The sequence below is a fragment of the Balearica regulorum genome, chromosome 4, assembly GCF_011004875.1.
Source record: "Balearica regulorum gibbericeps isolate bBalReg1 chromosome 4, bBalReg1.pri, whole genome shotgun sequence".
Taxonomy (NCBI): Eukaryota; Metazoa; Chordata; class Aves; order Gruiformes; family Gruidae; genus Balearica; species Balearica regulorum.
In genome coordinates, this window is record NC_046187.1 from 15,032,824 (window position 1) to 15,053,640 (window position 20,817).

A 20,817-nucleotide genomic window follows, 5' to 3' on the forward strand; every position below is an offset into this window, starting at 1 on the left:
CTCAAATTATGTTTAGGGCAGGAATTTGTAGCAGTACCTTTTTTATTTTAATCATCTTTTCAATTCTCATGACAATTTGAAAATACAGAATAACAATATTAATTTCTCTGATCATGTAAAAAAGCCACTGCATTGTTTTTCAAAAATATTTTTTAAACATTAGCAGACATATATGAAAAAGACATTTTCTATACACACAGCGCAATGCTGTAAACCTTCTACACTGGTGTAGTTCAGTGTAGCGTTAAGTTCTACTGGAAAAAGGTATTTACCATTTAGCATAGCATATCACCTCAGGATTTGGCTATACTAAAGCTTTGCAATTAAAAATCCTGGAATAAACAAAGCTATACAGAAGCAGAATAGGCTAACATTAAATTTTTTTCCCCTCCCTTCCACCATTCATTTTAGAAACTGAAATAAAGAACTATCTGGTTAGCTATTCTAACTAGGGATGCTGTACGCATGGCAGAGGAAAAAAAATAAAAATAAAATCATGTTTTAATTTCTAAGAGGGGAAAATTTAATAAAATTTATGTACAGATGCTTAAAAAAATTAACAGATTTTGCAATGTTGCACTAGATAGTCCTCTTCCCCCCCCCAAGCTTACACAAATTGTTAACTCCCTAATAAAATTACTAAAAATAAATGAGGGGGGAAATGATAATAATTTTGCTTCAAATCAATATCTTCATAAGAGTCTGTGTCTACTGTTCATAATATTCCTTACATCGGTAATTGTCTTTTCATCACCTAAACTTTTAGACCTTTATTCAACGCTGTCTTCAAGAAAAAGCTAGCTACACTATGTTGGCATTTGCAAAGGCTAGAAATGTTTAGATACAATTTTCAGGAATAACAGGTTTAAATCAAGACATACAAAAAATCCCCCAAATCATTTTATAATAGAGTGCACGCATAAAAGTATATATACACATAATTCAAAAGCTTCTAAAGCTCAAAAACATTTGTGAGGAAAAAAAATCCAATTACCCATCAATTTCAACAAAAGTACTGCTTTTTATTATAAATGAAGTTTAACATACCTGTGGATTTTCCAAACATTTTAAATATTCTTCAAATGGCCCCTCTATGAACTGTATTTGGAAAAAATAAAAAAAAAAAAAAAAAAAGGAGTAATTAGTTATTTTTATGAGCATAGCATATGGAATCCCCAATCTACGACTCACTGTACCAATGGCAATGTACCATTGGAAATTTTATATTATCCTGGCCTCAAAGAGCTTACAATCTATAAGTATAAAATGATGTAGAGATGAGGGAATAAATTATTAAACATACAGGTCTGCATTCCAGAAAATAACCACATAACCAGCTTTTGAAGTCATCACACAAGCTAAAACAAAACAAAAAACCCGAAAAGAAATCTAGCAGCCAAATGGGAAATCTGAAAGCAAAGATGCTGTCAAGTAGATGTTTATGGGCGTTTCATCCCAGACATGCATGGCATCACTGGAAAGAGCATGTATGGGCTTAAAGTACCTTGTTAAAAGAAATAGGCAGCAATGGACAATCAGGAATGGCAGTCACATTTCTGTAGTACCCAAGTAGTGATAATATACAGTATAAGCAAATTATAAAGCACTTTTTCCTCTTGTCTGTATCACTTCAAACTGCTTTTACTTTCAGTGAAAGGACGAAAATAATCGGGCTACACTAAGTGCCAGGCGAAGAAAGTAATCCTTCAACTACACTCTTTAACACACATGAAGAGGCCAAATTCACATTTGTCAAGGACAGAGAAAGATGCTGCAGTAATTGAGACATGTTAACTTCAAAGTGTTTCAGCCATGCTGGCCAAAAGAGAGGTTGTATTTAAAAAATGCTACTTAGGCACAATCTGCTTGATTTAGGTAAAATAAAGATCCACAGAGGTCCAAACAAAGAAGTAATTCCCATTATGAACTTAAGCCTCAAGCAGGATAGCCTCTTTACCTATAGTGATTAAGAAACAAGTTCATAAGGAAAAATGAGCAGAGCATAGAATCATTTAGGTTGGAAAAGACCTTTAAGATAATTCAGTCCAACTGTTGTCCCCAAAGTGGGACAACACAACCGTTAACCTAACACTGCCAAGTCCACCACTGAACATGTCCCTGAGTGCCACATCTACATGTCTTTTAAATACCTCCAGGGACGGCAACTCAATCACTTCCCTGGACAGCCTGTTCCAATGCCTGATAACACTTCCAGTGAAGAAGCTTTTCCTAATACCCAATCTAAACCTCCCCTGGCACAACTTCAGGCCATTTCCTATCACTTGTTACTTGGCAGAAGAGACCAACACCCAACTCACTACAACCTCCTTTTAGGTGGTTGGAGAGAGCAATAAGGTCTCCCCTCAGCCTCCTTTTCTCCAGGCCAAACACCACCAGTTTCCTCAGCCACTCCTCATAAAACCTGTTTTCTACACCCTTCATCAGCTTCATTGCCCTTCTTTGGGCATGCTCCAGCACCTCAATGTCTGAGGGGCCCAAAACTGAACACAGTACTTGAGGTGCAACCTCACCAGTACTGACTACAGGGGGACAATCACCTCCCTCATCCTGCTGGCCACTATTTCTGTTACAAGCCAGGATGTACAAGCCTGTGGAACACCACTTGTGACTGGCCACCAACTGGATTTAACTCCATTCACCACAACTCTTTGGGCCTGGCCATCCAGCCAGTTCTTTACAAAGCGAAGCGTATGCCCATCCAAGCCATAAGCAGCCAGTTTCTCCAAGAGAAAGAGAGAATACTGTGGGAAACGGGGTCAAAGTCTTTAGTAAAGTCTAGGTAACCAACATCCACAGCCTTTCACTCATCCACTAAGCAGGTCACCTTATCAAAGGAGATCAGGTTAGTCAAGCAGAACCTGACTAGTGAGATTAAAAGTTCTGCTTTTAGACCTGGCTGGGCAGTGTTGTTCATGAGAAGAATCAAAAAGTTTGGCCAAAATTTTTAATTTAGACAGAAGTAATCAGGTATGAAGTTAAAAGGTGGATCAGTAAAACACGATCACAGACAGCAGTTGTTTTGTGGGTTGAAATTAAATGACCTAAAGATTATGCATAGAGGAAGAAAGGGCACCAGAAAGTTCTCATAGAAAACTGAAGAGCTAAAAAGAGAATGAAAAGACGACAGCAGCAATCAGAGATAATATTTCAAGAAAGGATGAGGATGAAAATAAGGATGGTGGGTACACACAGACATCTGAAACTTTGGTTATAGCAGCATCAATGGAACAAGAGAGACAGAAATCCAAGCTGAAATGGTCACAATAGACAGAGACGAACTTCAATGAGTACCAGCAGTACATGTCAATAGAGCATAACTACTAAGAAGGCAGATGAGTAAATAGTTAAACTAAGAGACTGGGGAAACAGGCATGTGTTGTTTGTGTTGTTTTGTAGTGGGTTTTTTGTTTTGGTTTTTTTAAGAGAGACAAGTTAACAATGCTATATTCCAGATGGAAAACACAAAGGACAGTAAGAGATACAGGGAGCAAAGAAGATCAGCAGAGCTGAAGTGAAGTACCTGAGGAAGTAGGCACACTAAGAAATGCGAACAGATATGAAACACCTCAACCTTGTACATGAAACACCTATTCTGAAAAGTGACAAGAAACTTTATTAAAAAGAGACTTTTCAGAAGGAGAGCAAAGATGGATAGAGGAGAGTTCATATCACTTGATGAAGTCAGAGGAAAAAAAAAGAACACTGAGACCGGGAGTTTGGACAAGAGAAACCAAAATAGTAAAACCAGTTAGGGTTGACAAAGCAGCTACTTGGCTGAGAAGATGCCAGAACTGGAGAGAGGAAACAGCACACATTTAGAGTCAAGAAGGGTCATGGTATTTCCAAAAACTACACAGTGCAACAAGAAAACAGAAGTAGAGAAGCAGATACTGGAGTGGGGTAATTCTGGAAAGAAAGGGATTAAAAAGTTAGTAGTGACAAAATAAAATAAAAAAGAAGGGAGAGAGATCTAAGACGTTGTAAGTCCTCAGATGGACTAGAAACAAACAAATAGAAACAGTCAAGTCAGAGCTACAGTGAATCTCTCTGGGAGAATGTATTTTATGTAATTCATTCTTGACAACTTCCACACTAAAAGCAATCAGTCACATTTCAGCATAGGACTTTGTCAGAAATTACAGCAAATACACACACTCTTATTCGTGCTTTCCTTCTCTTCCCTATGCCAATGTGCATCTAAAATAGCCTTTTTATTTTGGGTCCAGGTAAATTTGGAACAGAAAAAGAGAGGCAAGTAATAATCTTCTAGTAACAAATGCTTACATAAATTCCTGTTTTAGCTATCCTGGAAATCAGTTAAGTGGAATATATACTAGAAGACATACAACACAAACAGGAGCACCATTATTTACTATTGTTCTTTTAAAAGGAAGAAGAAAAAAAGATTTTATAATGTTAACACTGATGACATTGGCCAAATGTAGATCAATATCAAAATATTTTATGTTCATGGTTGATGGAGAACTTTGTTACAGATGTTTAGAAAAAACCACAATGGCAACGCATAATAAATTGCAGACTCTGAAACAAGTTTCACTAATTTAATCAGTGAAATCCCTTATATATTGTAAAAGCAATTAAATAGCACAGTATGACCTTCATTAAAGTAGGCATTATACTAAAATAAAATCCAGATTTTGGTAGCTCCACTATGGACTATTGAAGTTCAAGAAACTTTAGTTTGTTTTTTAATGAGCTTTAAAAAACTTTTCCCACCCCACATCCCTCTAGTCCAAGCAGTATACAGGTCTTTCTCCAGGTTTATGAAAATGAGTTACTACCACACCTGTGCCAATTAATTTAAAGAGCACTCACTTTAAAAAGCATCAACTAGTATATAGCTATGATGAATACTGTCACCAACAGCAGATTATACCTTAGAAAAGTAGAAGGAATAAAGTAACATTTTTTAAATGCTCACAAAGAAAACAAAAATACTTACTGCTTCAAATTTCTCCCTATTTTTCCGAAGATAGTCTACACAAGCCATTCTAACATCAATATGCCGAGACTGAGAATGTAACACCTACAAAGGGAGAAAGAAGAATGTGACACTGTTTCTTAAGAAATTTGATGATGGGTCACAAATAAGTAATGAGCGTTGTCTAAATACAGACTTGGAAATACTCGAGTTTTATTTTTAAGAATATTTAAAATGCATATTCATTCAGTAGCAATATCTTTATGAAACCTCAATTACTTAAGTAACTGCAGAATTCACAGATTTACTAAATTCAGATGTTCAATTTTATGAGGATTTACTGAGTGAAATTAATAGCATTTGTTGTCATTCTTTAACCAACTCCTTTGTAAAGCACTTCAATTAATTGAAGAAGTTACCGCAGGAGAAGACGGGGATATCAACTACAACATGCACTTGTTCAAATGAAATCCAGCCAAATGTACCAGAGTGCAGGTTTACTTTCTCTTGACTTTAAGTTGTAGGTCTGTTGCCCAAATACCGATTTAGAAGCCAGGAATTCAGATCCCAATACGACATCTGCATTCTACCTCCTGTTCAAATCTCTTATGGAAAAATGTTACATTCATTATAGGTTCAGAGTTATCTGTAACATGACTTTGTCTGCATCTTCACTGCAATGTAGGGGTGTTCCAGTCACTTTAAGATGCAGCCTGTCTTGCGATCCTTACACACTACCCTCAATTTAGAACACTTCTAAATTCAGATTAGTTTTTCTGAATGAAGAGCACAGAGATTAGGCCAAATTTGTGGCTGAACACCTACTAACTCTGAATTAAAGACCTTCCCTTCAATAAAATAAGAATGGGATGTTAAAAATTTAATTAATAGCTGAAAAAAAGTTCTACATATACTGGAGTGTGGGATAGCTTTCTCTAGATACTGATTAAAAACATCAGAATATCAATGTATATTCATTGATTATTCCCTTGAAACAACAAAAAAAAAAAAAATCACTCACTTCAGATCAATAGCGTTTGCTTGCCTGAACTTACAAATTCAATGGGGAAAACAATTTTTTTTTTTTTTAAGTGAACTGTGTATAATGAGCACAGGAATCTGGGCTCCCACAATCATAAGCACCAGAGCTCCCACTGCTGTTTGTTTGTATATGACAAGATGACGCTGTCACTTTTTTCCTTTAACAGTAACACTGAAATGGGGGAGGGGTATTCAACAGGAAGAACTGAAAATAGATTACTTTCTCTAAGGTTATAGTAAACTAATTAACAAAACTAAGAACAATACTTTTCAGTTCTTTCCGCTAAATTCTGTTTCCCAAATAGTCTCACACCAAGCGGTTGTATACAAATGTTGACATCTTACACTGAAAAAAGCTCTGAGGCAGTGGTGGAAGGTCAAAACAGGTAACAATTTCTTGATGACAGAAGGCAGCTGTACACACAAAACTTCTCTCACCCCACAAGAGAGAAGTTATTTTTTTTCCCCTGGCACACAACTGTATAACCTCAACCTATACTTGTCTGCATTTTAACGCTAATTATCACCCACTGAGATCCATTTCCCATGCTTTCATGTGAAGTCGTTTTGTTTATGTAAGCAGTTACCTGCTCAGCCACAGCCCTGAAAAGACAAGAACCATCCTTGGCAACTTTCTTTCTGTACAAGCCCTGAGATCGCAAGTAGCAGTCCATAGAAGAGTCCCCAGGGGTGTCCATGCCGCTGCCTTGATGACTCTGCTCCCCACCGTCGGGTTTGCATGCCGTCTCCATGTTTACCACTTCACGCTGTGGAGAATCGCTGCACCCCTCCTAGCCCCACATGGCAAGGTAAACCCACTGAGCAGCTCTAGGGCCGGGTGAAGGAAACAGCAGCAGGTGGGGAAGGAGAGCGCTGGCCCCTCAGCACTCGAGGTGGTAGCAGCAGCAGTAAGAACAGCAGCTGGTCTCACGTTATCCACTTGCATGTGGGAATCGTGAAGAGAAACTGCAAAGTTTTACTCCGCAGTCTGGACTTTCAGCTCCATAAAAACCGTCGCTTCTAGGCTTTTCTAGAGGGCCAGGCAGCAGCTCCTGGACACCACTCTGGCGGGGTTCCGATCCCACTTCTCCCTCGGAGTGGCGATTCCCAGCGCCTTCCGCAGCCCGAACGCGCAGCCAGCCTGCCAGGCGGAAAACAAAAGAGAAAGGACATGTGCTACTGCCGCTGGGGAGAGGAGAGAAAAAAAGCGTAACCTGGCGTTTATTTTCACTTTCAGCCCGGGCGCTTCTGGGAGCGGTAGTCCCGGAGGAGGAGGAAGAAGCGGGAGCCGGCCAGACACAGCGCCCGGGGCCAGGAGCCACCCCCGGCCGGGCCGGAGCGGCCCGGGAGCGGGAGGAAGACACCCACCGCGCCCCGCTTTCTGGGTGGTCAGGGCTTGGCTATTAGCCCTGCATCAAGTTAGGTTCTTTTCATTCCGTAATAGCTTTTTAGTTTTATAACTAACACCAGGCTGTCTGACACCTAATCCATAGATATGTGGGTGTTTGGTTTGGTTTTTGTTTTGGGATTTTTTTCCCCCCCAACAGATTAAATTGTAAGATTACTTTATGAAATCTATCCACCTGCAGGAAAGAAGATGGAAATAAAACTGGGATAGTAAAAGGAGGCTTAATTAAAAAGGGATTAAAAAAACAACACATAGCCCTTCAATATTTTTAATATACTACTACTTCTGTATACCACTCTTAGAAGCAGCAAACATTTTTATTACAATTGTGTGACTAAATTTACCTTGCCATTGTAAATAAGCTTTAGAAAAATCTCAGTGCACGAAATGTGAAAAGAAAGGAAGCTTTCCAAACTTGTCAGGCTTTTTTTACCGTGGCTGTGCAACTTACCTAGGAGGGAGAGCTACAATGCTCTCAGTAGCACTACCGATAAATAAAATGCTACCAGTTACTTCTTAGCTTAAATGTACAAATTTAGATGCAAGAGAGGTGAAGACAGAAAGAATGAAAACTCTTGATTTTTACTTTCAGCCGACAGGAATAAGACCAGGGAGGACTGTGACTTGAGCTGAGATCTGTATGTAGTGACAACTGACTAAGTAAAAGTTACAAGCCAGGCTGAGCGAGGAGAAAGCACTCTAGTAGCTCTGTACAAGCAGTATCAAGCCTCCTTTTCTTAACAGAAGCCCTGGCTTGCCAGAAAGGAGTTAGTCTACTGGAAACAAAAGCAAATTCCCAGGGATCTCTGTAGACAAGGAGAATAGAAACTGAGAGAAGTGAAAGTAAACCTCTAACCGGATCTGAACCTCCAAAACACAGAGAGCTGGTTAGGCAGCATGGGGATGTTTGAGACAAAGAGCATGAGGTAAAAATACTAGCGAGGGGCTGGAGGGAAAGCTCAAACTTCTTACCAGAAGATAGGAAAGGTCATCTATCAAGACTGACCTATCAACAGTTACTGCCACTGACTCAGCTACCGTATTCACTGAAGAAACTCAGACTCGCAGAGGCTTCTTCTATAGATAAAAGTGATTTGACAAGATGTTTTTGAGATTTATCAAGCTAGGGTCCAGTTACAGAGTTTCTTAGGAATATTCCAATTTTCCTCAACCTATTTGTCACCGTTAGAGACAGAAGTATCGTCTAACATGTTCATCAATTTGTCATCCCTCATATTTGAGCCATTTGTCACTGTGATTCTAAAGGCTGGTTAGGGGGAGGGCAAATGCCTTTCATCACATCTGTTAGACTCAAGAATGCCTGTGCACATGAGGTCATCCAGTATGTGACAGAATGTAAATGTAGTTTTGCTAAGTGAATATACTGAGAAGATTAAAGAATTAAAGTCATATAGTCGTCAGTTTCCTAAAAGCCTGCTCTTTTTGCAATAGACTCCCAAAGTCAACCAGGCAATGGTGACCCAGATTTGTACTGCTATACAAGAAGCAATCGATTTCAAAAAAGGTGAAGTTCTCACTTAAGAAATCTAGCTTGTACACACACAGTTCCTAAGGCATAACGAGAAATGCATCCACTGAAAGACATCTGAAATACCTGAACATTAAAATAAATGCTCCATCAAGATAAGAATGGCCAAATTATAACTCATGAGTTATTACAGATGTTCTAATTAGCAAGTAAGTAGCTTTATTAACACTTTCAAACAGTACTTCTACCACAAGAAGCAGCAGCTCCAGCCACTAGTTCCTCCTCTGCACCAACCTCTATTGCCCACACAAGCGCTTCTGCTGCCCATACACTGAATCAGCTCTTGAAGCTGACTCAAGCTAAAGAAAAAAAATATTAAAACTAAGATTAGTTTTGTGATTCAGTTCACGGCCTGCCTGTGCCAACACCTGGGCCAGCAAAGGGGGGGGGGGGGGCAGCCTTTACTCATAAAACTGCAACCTTGGAGAGAGGAGGCCAGTTTTCGCCCTAGCTTCACGCCTGCTCTTTCCCGCTTCAGACAGCGCCAGCTCCCCAGAAGCCTCCTCCCAGTCCGCCAAATCTGGCCTGGGCGACTCGGCACAGGCCGGGACCAGGCACCCGGGCAGGGGCGGCCCCTCGGCCTGCAGCCCAGCGGCCTCCCGGAGCAAGAGGCAGACCCACGAGGGCCCTGCTTGCTCAGCGGCCCTCCCTGCGCGGGCACCGGAGCTGCCGCCGGCGCTGTGGGGCCGAACTCCCCGCCCGGAGGGGCCGCGGCGCGGCGGGGCCCGCACCCTTCCCCCACCCGCTGACTGGCACTCACCGACGGAGGGGCGGGCGGCCCCCTCCTCCTCTCCTCCCCCCCCCGGGCAACCGCTGCAGTGGCGGCAGCGGCGCCGCCCCCTCCTCTCCTCGCCTCGCCTCACCGCGGGCCCAGCGGCGGCGCAGGCACTTCAATCTCCCGCGGCGGCCGCTCTGCTCGCGTCGCTCCCCGATGATGCGGCCGCTGCCAGCCCCGTCCCGGTCTCGCCCTCCCGCCTCGCTGCCTCTCATCACTCTTCGCCGCACGCGCGAGGGAGAGAGCGCGCGCGCCCGCAACGCTCCCCCTACGCCCGCTGTTGGTTTGTCCCACCGGCCACACCTGTGCGGACTACTGCGGCTCGTACCATTTGCCGCACAGGGGAGGAAGAAAGCGGTCGAAGAGAAAGCTCAGATGTCGGAGGAGGGAGCGGCGCTGAGCGCGGGGTTGTTCCTCTCGGCTTGCTCGCTGTGCGGCTTTAAGAAGCCGGATGGCGCCGAGGCGAGCGGCAGTCGCCTCATGTCCCCACCCGCAAGGGACACGCAGTGGTACAGCCCAGGGAACGTCTGCCCCCTACCCAGCAGGTCCCACTGCGTGGGTCCGCTGCCGTCAAGTGTGTGTGGGGGTCGGGGCCAGACCCGGGCTCACGCCCGCCGGCTCCGCAGTTTAGTCAAGTTGTAAATCTCCCCCCAACTGTAGGATGCAACCAGAAACGTTTTTTAAAGTTTTTCTGACAGGTAATTTTTTTAATAACGGCCCGGTGTGGAACAGGAGAGGCAGGAGCCGGCAATCCCATCGGCGGCCTCGCTGCCATAAAGAGAAGTTGTTAAACCGCCCTCGGCAGCTACAGTAATAGAAATATGCATAGAAATGCTATAATTGACCCTAAAATGTCGTAAATCAATAGTGAGAAAGTTGTGAGAAGAGTAAGCAACTGTGTACCAAATTCAAATTTGATTTTTTTTCCCCCAAATAAAATGCTTGTTCAGGTGAGGAACTCCTCACTCAAACACGTGATCAAGCCAAGGTGTTTAGGGGTGATTAATACAATACATAAATACTGGCTAGCATAAATATTAATAGTGGTGATAAAAGACTGATGCTTAAGGGGAGACAGTAAAAAAAAATCTTTGAAGGTTGCTTATTTACTTAGTAGTCTGCTATGAAATTTTTGTCTTTGTTTGAAATCACCATTTTTGGTTGAAATAGAATATGAGGTTATATAAACCATTAGGCTTATCTGGTAACGTAAGACTGAAAGGTAACTCAGTTTACCTTTTCTGTGCATGTTAAATAGAAGTTAGTATGTGAACAGTACTTTTGACGACAGTAGGCTAAAAAACAATCCAGTGTAAGTCATTTATCCCTGTCTGTAATCCTGTACACATTTAAGCTGGTAGTGCCTCTGTGTGCCTGTGTTTGTGCAGACATTGAAGCACACTGAGAAAACTGACCCAGAACTGACCCATTCCCCGGCAATATTTTTCAGTGAGATCACATCTTCAAACCATTTTATTGTGCACTTGCTGCACAAACACTGGCACAAGAGAGGGATAAGGTGGGAAAGAGAAAATAGATGAAGAAGAGATGACAGGTTTTGTTTCTGGTGTAGTGCCAGCCCAGATCCTTGTCAAACTTCAACCTGAGAGACTAAGGATGTTAGAGTTGTCCCAAACCTCTTGTACCAAATCTGAACAGCCTGTTCAAAGTTTTAGATTAATCCTTCCGTGATAAAATTGGTTCCCCATCAGATGTGTGCATTCTGACAAGTCATGATTACTTGGGTTTGGAGTCCTTTGTGAATGTTTACAATTTCTTATCCAAGTTGTTTTCATACTGACATCTACAAAACAGTTATGCCCCTCATCAGAAGCTTTAAATATATATATATACAAAATAATTGAACAGTAAGTAAGAGGTTCTGTTACCTATTGAAATGAAAAAATACACTTTTCCTGACATCAGAGGTAGCATAAAGAGTTCGGTCCAACATTTAATTGAGTTGGTAGGAAGATTTCTGTTGCCATTAGTGGGTGATGGACCAGGCTTAAATATAGAAGGATAAGAGTATTTTCAACATAAACTATTTTATTTATGGATCTCTGTGTGTAGACAAAGTTGGTTTTAATTCTGCTGATGAAGAATGGGCCTGGATTTCATGTCGGTCTCACAGCAGTGCAGTGCAATCATAGCAGAATATAGTAATGCTTGCATTACTCCTGCATACTATATATAGCTAACTGCATCTTTGTGCTCTATGTACAAGTCAAAGATCATACACTCCCAGTATTATGTACCTTCATTACATCTCTGGGAACTACAGAAATGCAGTCTACTTGAGTTTGAAATGATTATTCTTCAAAAATATAGCAATCATGTAACATTTTACCTTCTGGCGAGTTTTGGTCAAGGCTAGAACCCCAGCCTGATATTTTGTTGCTTTCCTTCCATGCAGATTTAATACCACATCAGATTCGAGGTGCTTAGCATTCAGGTGGGAAGTACCTAAAAGATGATGGGCTGACGGCACAGTCAGCAGCTTAATATCTCAGCACAATACAGCAAGCAACAGAAGGGTTGGTTTAAGTTTGTAGAATGAATTCCTATGAGAGCAACTAATTAACACTGTCCCACATAGTGTGAAAAAGACAGGATAAAAGGGCTGCGTGTGACGTGATGGTCCCATTTCTTAATTCTCTACCAGAAGTATTTCTGATGCTGCTGTAGGAAGTATATTTTGAGATTCTGGCCAGAATATCCCATTGCAGTCTCTAATTTGCTGAAGAAAATTTTCCTTGGTTGGATTTTTTTAGACAAATGGTTACCATTCAGTACAACAGAAATGATAAAAGGGATGCTGTGGTAAAAGCTATTCCTTCTACCCTTGAGGAACACTTCTTCATAAAATATCTTGAAGACATTGGTCTGAAGTCATAGGTTTGTGTAGTCAAGAAATATTGAGAGGTGAGGCAGGAAAAGTAACTTAAAAGGTTTTGCAAGTCATGAATGGTTGCGTTCTGAGCATAGCTCATCTTGGAGCAGCAGAAATGCTGAATTCTGGTTTCCCACAGTTTCATGTCTTCTGTCTTTACATCATCTGTACCCCCATCCTGCTACAACAACAGCACGAGCTTCCTGCTGTGTTCCCTTATTTCTAGATGCTGGACACATTGCTCTGGCACCCCATTAGACTTTTAGCTCTCTGACATGCCCTGTAATACATTCATCTTCCCTCTGTGCTCCCAAAGTGCTAGCTGAACAAGAGGTAGCAGGTGACGTGCCTGATTCTGAAATATGCTGTGGTTTTGTGCTGTGGGGCCTGGCATGTTCATTATCCAGTCAGGAGGCCAAACAGGACAGGTAACTTCAGTGTTCAACAGCGACAGTAATTTAGGTCTTTCTTCTTGAGTCAGGTATTGATTTTCGTGATACTTACAGAATCTTATCCCCACAGAGACTTCTGTTCCTCTATCATATTTGTTCACAATTTGTGGATTGATTCCAAACATGTATGAGAGAGAAGAAACCAACAGATAATCAAGCAGACAGTATAAACAGTCCTTTTTTTTCCCAAACTCAGCTAAAAGTGGTCTTCATGTTAAAGATAAATGAAGGGTTTGTCTTTATAATGCCTTTCACAGTCAGGTTTTGACTGCTAAGTGGGAAGACTATCTGTAAACCTTGAATTAATTCAAAGCCAAATTTGTTACCTGAGGTATTGGGTGATCAGAAGAGAACAGAAGACCACAGGGAGAAGTTTGTGAAGTAATTAGTACATATGTAGAGAAACTTTATGTGCACTAATATAGGATTCTAGTATGGCTATGGAGTTAGATGAAGGGTCTGGAGTGCTGTGTGATATCGAAGCATGCTCTGAGGCCAAGAAAACTGATATGAAGGAAGATGGCAGAACCATATCCATTTAAAAGAATGTCTTTAGTTGTATAAAGATAAAACATGAGTAATTTGGTTCAAACTTGCATAGGGTATTACTGTAGGTAATATGAACAGTTACATTGTACCCAAAAAGTGTACTCTTTCCCCAGTTTCTTTTTACTAACATAGACTTGTATTGGGTTCGCGTGGCAAGGTTTTGGTAGCAGGGGGGGCTACAGGGGTGGCTTCTGTGAGAAGCTACTAGAAGCTTCCCCCATGTCCAATAGAGCCAATGCCAGCTGGCTGGCATTACAGACCCGTCACTGACCAAGGTTGTGCCCATCAGCGGTGGTGGTAGCGCCTCTGGGATACAGTATTTAAGAAGGGGGGAAAAACCTGGGCAAGAGCAATTGCAGCTGAAGAGGGGAATGAGAAGATGTGAGAGAAAGAACTCTGCAGACACCAAGGTCAGTGAAGGAGGAGGGAGAAGAGATTCCCCTGCAGCCCATGGAGAAGACCATGGTGAGGCAAGCTGTCCCCCTGCAGCTTATGGAGGATGATGGTGGAGCAGATATCCACCTGCAGCCCGTGGAGAACCCCACGCCAGAGCAGGTGGAGACACCTGAAGGAGGCTGTGACCCCATGGGAAGCCTATGCTGGAGCAGGCTCCTGGCAGGACCTGTGGCACCATGGAGAGAGGAGCCCATGCCAGAGCAGGTTTGCTGGCAGGACTTGTGACCCTGAGGGGGACCCACGTTGGAGCAGTCTGTTCCTGAAGGATGGCACTCTGTGGAAGGGGCCCATGCTGGAACGGTTTCTGAAGAACTGCAGCCCATGGGAAGGACTCACATTGGAGAAGTTTGTGGAGGACTGTCTCCCATGGGAGGGACCCCACGCTGGAGCGGAGGAAGAGTGTGAGGAGTCCCTCCCCCTCAGGAGGAAGGAGTGGCAGAGACAATGTGTGATGAACTGACCACAATCCAATTCCCCATCCCCATGTGCCGCTTGGGGGAGAAGAGGTAGAGAAAATTTGGAGTAAAGTTAAGCCCAGGAAGAAGGGAGGGGTGGGGGAAAGTGTTTTAAGATTTGGGGTTATTTCTTATTACCCTACTCTGATTGGATTGGTAATAAATTAAACTAATTTCCCCAAGTCGAGTCTGTTTTGCCCATGAAGGTAATTGGTGAGTGATCTCTCCCTGTCCTTATCTCGACCCATGAGGTTTTAATTATATTTTCTCTCCCATGTTCAGCTGAGGAGGGTAGTGATAGAGCAACTTTGGTGGGTGCCTGGTGTCCAGCCAGGCTCAACCCACCACAAGAATGTTATAGAGAAAGAGTCCCACCTTCTTCCCAGGCTTGTTTCAGCTTCCTCCTCTTGTGCCTAGATTGTCCTTCATAAAAAGTAATTTGCTGTCGTTTTCAACAAATGTGTTTCGTCTGGATCAGGGAACCGATGCAGCTGACTGCTTGGCTGCAAGTACATTGATGTCAGTAAGAGGTGGACAGGGGAGTCCGTGATACGGGTTGGAAGTGAAGGGGCATAACCCTGTTTATAGAAGTAAATTTGTGACTGCAGCTAGAAAAAGCGAGGAGTCTGGCAGCAGTATTTTATTTAAAAAGCAGAAAAAAATGCTTTCTGTAACTCAGAATGAGTAAACAGTAGCATATTAGAGGAGTGGTTTAAATCAGCCATCATGAAAATGAATCAAATTAGTGAACAGGAAACTAATTTAAATGACTGCTTTTAATCTTGAATTACAGTTGTATTTTTTCTTAAAGACTGATTTTTTTCACTGATTGGTAACCATTAAAATGTGCTGATTATAGTCTTTATGCATAATTTTGCATTTCTTTTTGCTAACAAAGAGGGCATGCTATATCTACATACATCTGAGACATTTCAGGCATAACATTTTTGTGGAGTCTTAATCTGTATGTACATTTTACTGGTTTAGAAGATGAGGACTGTATAATTTCTTTTTTTACTGGATAATTATTAAGCTTTTACTTGTGATTCATACCAAACTGCTAGTGGATAAATACGGGAATTGAAAGAAAATTATGAGAAAAAACCTCTATAGTAGGTTTTAGTTAAATAAGATTACTATAAATGTATTTGAACCTTCTTCTTAAGAAGAGTATCTAAGTATGTTTTGCATTGAAAAATATGTTCTTTTTTTTAATAAAACCTACTTGTGGGAAGATAACTTAATTGGTTTGATCACTCAGTCTTTCAAGTGTGTAGAAATAGTAGAGATCCTGTCCTTTCCATATGTTTTTTATTTATGGATGGAAATAATGAAAAAAAATCAGCTGGATAATTCATTTAAGTGAGCTAGAAACAGAGAAAATACTGCCACCTTGCTTGCAGAAAAAAATGCTTGTTAAAAACTGGTTTAACACCAGCAAACCAATATTAATCATTCAGCAGCTTGACTTTCCTTATAGCTTTAACAGAAAGTCAATAGTGCTTAATAATACTACTTTTGTAGTATTTGTCTTGTAAAGCAAACATATTTAAAATCAAATCTTGAATTAACCAATCTGATTGATTTTATTATTATTTTATTTTAGAGACCCAGAGAAGTTACCAGGGAAGATCCATTTTTTAGCCTTACGCTTAAACTGAGCACAAAGTCATGATCTTCTACAAACCAGGTACTTTTCTTCATGTTTAAGAACGGCTACGTGATTGGAGGAGCCTGTCTTTTAGCAAAGTTAGAAAAAATACTATTAAAATACATAAATCTCTAATATTGCTGCAGAATATTCATTCTTTGACTTCTGATGTGTTTTGAAATGAGCAGCAGTTCATACTACTATCAACTTTGCTTAAGGAAAGTGCAATGAAATATTCATAAATAAAATCAGGATAAATCATGTTACTAATAAAGCTCTAGTGATAAATAAATCATATATAAAGAGATGGATTTTGTATGAGACAATCTTGCTGAGTAATAAAAACTTGGTTTTGCCATTCCAGCTAAAGCCTTCTGGTGCCTATGCAGTTCTCAGCAACAGAATAAGTGAGTATCTTAGCAGTTAGATGCTGTGGTTTTCCTTATGGTTATAAGGCTAGTGGCCATATATTGTAGTTCAGCTTATTAGCCTTTAGATGGCATTAGCTCCTTGAACATTTTAATTTTTCTTACGTGTTCAAGTGTGAGATGAGGGAACACAACAATAACTTCTGAACTGGTATTTGTTAGGGGAACTCAGTCAGTACACTCAATGCATGCTGCCCCTTTTCCCCCTCTCAAAAAAAAAAAAAAACAAACCCAAACCAAAAAACTAAAACATAAAAAGATATTTTTGACTGAAAACGTGAAGGATGCAGCCCAGCTTCAGAGCACAGGGCTAAGAATGTCCAATTCTGAGCTTGGTCTGTCCCCAGCCATTGTACTACAAGAACTCTGAGGTGTAAATAAAGCATCAGGGGATTGTCAGGTGGTTTTCCCATCTCTTCTGCCTCTGCCAGCTGTACAGAAGCACAGAAATACACTGTTTTGCTGGCTTGGTGCCATGACAGGATCTTTGTATGCCAAAGTGATACATTAGTGGCTCCCCGTGCTGTGGCTAGGTCTAGTTCTGTTGTTGATGTGTGAAGTGACAGTATTGCAGTATGTAGTTGTGATTAAGATTGTGAAAAGAAGTATAGCCGATAGCACACTGCTTTGCTGAAAATACCATTGTGTTCCTTGGTTTTTGTGAACCACTGCAAGTAACATTTGAAACTATAGATTTTCCACATACTGTGTTGCATTTCAGTAGGATACAGAGCTTCTGCGTATTTTTAAGTACAAAATTCATGTGCATTCCATGTAAGAGTATTAATTCAGCTGATAGGGGCATTTAAACTGTGTATGCCTCTACTGCAGAATATTTTCAATGACATGCCAAATTAACTGAATGATGCATTGACCGAGAAGGAAAAGAATTGAGTAAGGCTGCCATAGTTATCTATGTGCAGTTCCTCCTTAACTGCAGACCTTTTAAGCCTTTTTTCATTTCAGTCTGAAAGCACAGAACTTCTTTAACAAGGGCTGCTAGATTCAATTTGTAGATGAGGAAACTGGAACATCAAAATTTGACAAGATGCACGTGATCATCCAGGAAGTGTCTGACATATCTGGAAATGGAACCTGGGTGGGTTCCTGATCTCTATTCTTGTGCCTTAACTGCCAGATTAATTTTCCATTTGCTGTACATCTTTATATAGTAATAGTGTTGCTGTTTTCCACAAGATAGTCTGAGCTAGTGTCCAGATTAGAACAATGGCTATGACAACTGTTTTCTCTTTGGTAGAACACCATAAAAATGTGCTTTAAAGCACAGTGCTTTAAAGTAGGGACGCATGTCAACAAAGAACACAAAGTACTGAATGCTGCCAATGCCTGTTTCCTTGACTTAAAAGTGTCTTTTGTATGCATGAAGTTTAGACTTCACAGGATGCTACTCCATGGATTTCCACTATTTTTTCTGAAGTCAGTGAGGTTGTAGCTATATAAGTGAACTCTGAATTTTGCCTTCTAGTTTCAAAGTGAGCATTTAGTAATCAAGTAGACATCAGAGGGTATTTCGTGCTGGTTTTTAGCTCAGTGATCTACAACATTGCAGTTGAGTAGGCTTTCATTGCAGCTGCATCTCAGTTTGACTTAGTAAGGTTGCTAAAGTAATGTCTTGTTCTCGTGCCATATTTGTCTTGCTCTTTTTTGTAATTTATTTACTTTGGAGAACTAAACCAGACTTAAGCATCTGTTTCTCAGTGAGGGTTGTTTTTTTTTTTTGGGAGGGGGTGGTGTTTTGACCCAGTATTACAGATGGTTTCACTAAAAAACATAACAGTTAAGTGATTAGCCCAAGGTAATTCAGTGAATGGCTCAGCCTTCCTGAAAATGTTAAATCTTCTGGCTCCTTGTATTTTAAATTAGTCTAGCCGCTAAATCATATTGGCTCCCAAATGAAATGAAACTTTGAGAACTGGAAGTCACTTTTCATACTGTCTAATTGCCCGTCTTATGTGGGAAAGTGTCTGTAAAAATCCCGCCTGGGAATCCTACTATAATTTTTTTTAATAATGTTAAACAAAGCTTTTTGCATCAAATAGTTTATTATCTGTTGACGTGAATTTGCAGACCGTATACATACGTAAAGTTGAGCATGTTTTACTGGAACAAAGCAAGAGTGCAAAGCACCTGTGAGGTGACGTTGTATGTAATCTGCCCAGCAGAAAATAGATGCTGTTTAAGAAAAAGAAGACATTTTCTGCTATAGCCAGTATGAAAAGAAAGGGAAAAAAAATCTCAGAAAAGGATCTTTTCTTGTATAGTGATTTTTAAAAGACAAGGATTTCCAGTTACTCAATTTTTTTTCTTTCCAAGTATTATTCCAAGCGTTTCTTCTCTGTAGTCTTTTCCCTTTCCCATTCTTTTTGTTCCAGCCCAGATAGTGTTATGATGACCATGACAGTTTGAGGCATTAAGTGAGGAAAGGTTTGTGAGGACAATCTTGTTATTAGATTGATATAATGGTAAAAGATGGCCATACTTTAAGGCACAGGTGTGATCTGAGGAAAGGTTTGTTTGTCCAGTACCTTATCTTTATTTGTTACTGTGTCATCTGGTTTAATAATAATTAAAAAAAACAAACCTTGACTTTTATTTTCCATTTGCCTGTCCAGTTTCCCTGTCCATCCCTGTTTCAATTGTGAAAACAATTTGTGAAAACCAAGGGAGTTAGAATATGTAGAAAGTTGAATAGAAGAGGAATGCTAAAAGGTTTTTGTTTTTACTTATTCACAGGGAGTTTTGTTTGCTTTTTGGGAGAGGGAGATGGCTTCTAATAGCAAAACATTACTTAAAAACAAGTCAGTAAATGCTACTGTATAAATAAATTGTGCATATAAATTAATGTAAGGCAAAAATTGTTAGCTGAAGATACACACACTATTATTTTAAACTTTGACTTGCATTTTTCTATCTTTTTAAAAATACAGTTTTATCTTGCCTATCAACTTTATAAACAAAATATTTGCGTCTTTCAATTCTGTGGCTTACAATGTAATATTACCTACTGATGTAAAAGTATTTTACCCACACTAAATCACAATTTCATATTTCTTTTAAGAATACAAACTATTTTATGTGAATACCTCTCTAAATAAAAATCTTTCCTGATTTGCTTATAAGGTGAAGCTAAAGACATATACACCTAGCTAAAGAATAACATGAACCAAATTCTGAAAGTTAAAAATACTTCTAATCTAGGAGAAATCAGTGTTTGAATACTAAGGTTTTACACATTGTTAGAAGTGGATAGACATAGCTATTGCATAATCAGCTAATCCAGGATAACAGCTCTTGCTTGGACAGGATCTTCCAGAACAAAAAATGGGTTTATTCCAAAATAAGCAATCCTTTTACAAAGTAGAATTACTTTTGAATGATTGGATTATTGTATGCCGAAATAAAATACTCACCTGAGAAGAGTTGGTTCAACCAAATAACCACTTTGTAACAAATATTTTTATTAGTTTCTCTGGGGTAGTTAGGGTAAGATGTTAGCATCCTGAGGGCAAATTAAGTAAGTTTTGACTGAAACAAGTGCCTAGCTCATTTTATCACTCCTAACTCATCAAGACATACAGTATGAAATTTTGGAAGAACAATATTTGGGAGATCTTTCTCTAAAACAAAATACTCTGTTTCAGGGGGAGATTGCATGATTTCTTGTTGTTTAAGGAACATTCACATTCAGTTCTCTTCAACAGTTTCAACCTTCGCCTGGCAACAAACTCAGCTGGTGTGTTTGGCTGACATTGTCCACCTCTGCTCTGAGTTTAGGCCCCTGGAATTCTTAGCATTTCCAAAGGGGTTTCCATCAGTTGTTACAGATTCAGAGCTCTTCCTGCTGTGATAGCAGACCATTGTCTCATCCAGATATTAGTTCAATGATCAGGCAGCAGAGTGGTGACTGAGACAGATAGTGTCTTTTCCTACTAGATTAATCACATAATTGTCTGTCAAATTACTCAACTTTCCTCCATCAACACTGGAACTGCGACTGCCTCTACTCCTGCCAGAGTATTCCCCTATCTTTGCCTATATTTTAAGCTTTTCCAACTTGTTCAGGCTATCTCTGCCTATTATTTTTCTGACATCATACATTTTGCTGTCAGTAATCCAGCAACACACAAATAATTTGTTTTTTATGTCTGTAATTTATGCTCCAGAGTTGAGTAAATT

At 40.3% G+C, this 20,817-nt stretch overlaps 1 protein-coding gene and 1 long non-coding RNA gene across 5 annotated transcripts in view; one reads left to right on the forward strand and one right to left on the reverse strand.

Moving 5' to 3' along the window:
* Positions 1-10,182, reverse strand: part of OTUD4 (OTU deubiquitinase 4) — a 33,361-nt gene extending 23,179 nt beyond the window's left edge. For 2 of the 4 annotated variants that reach the window (XM_075751239.1, XM_075751241.1), the window contains exons 1-4: positions 9,722-9,862; positions 6,592-7,145; positions 4,985-5,068; positions 1,048-1,098 (exon numbers count right to left, since the gene is read on the reverse strand). In XM_075751239.1, the coding sequence (XP_075607354.1) occupies positions 1,048-1,098; positions 4,985-5,068; positions 6,592-6,756 (300 nt within the window). In that variant the 5' untranslated portion in view covers positions 6,757-7,145; positions 9,722-9,862. Of the gene's footprint in view, positions 1-1,047; positions 1,099-4,984; positions 5,069-6,591; positions 7,146-9,721 lie in introns of all 4 variants that reach the window. The other 2 variants (XM_075751240.1, XM_075751238.1) reach the window with 2 other exon arrangements.
* Positions 10,183-10,345: 163 nt separating this feature from the next.
* Positions 10,346-19,378, forward strand: LOC142601545 (uncharacterized). The gene is made up of 3 exons (XR_012835067.1): positions 10,346-10,434; positions 16,148-16,231; positions 19,254-19,378. It is a non-coding gene; the product is annotated as an uncharacterized LOC142601545 (long non-coding RNA).
* The last annotated feature ends 1,439 nt before the right edge of the window (positions 19,379-20,817 follow it).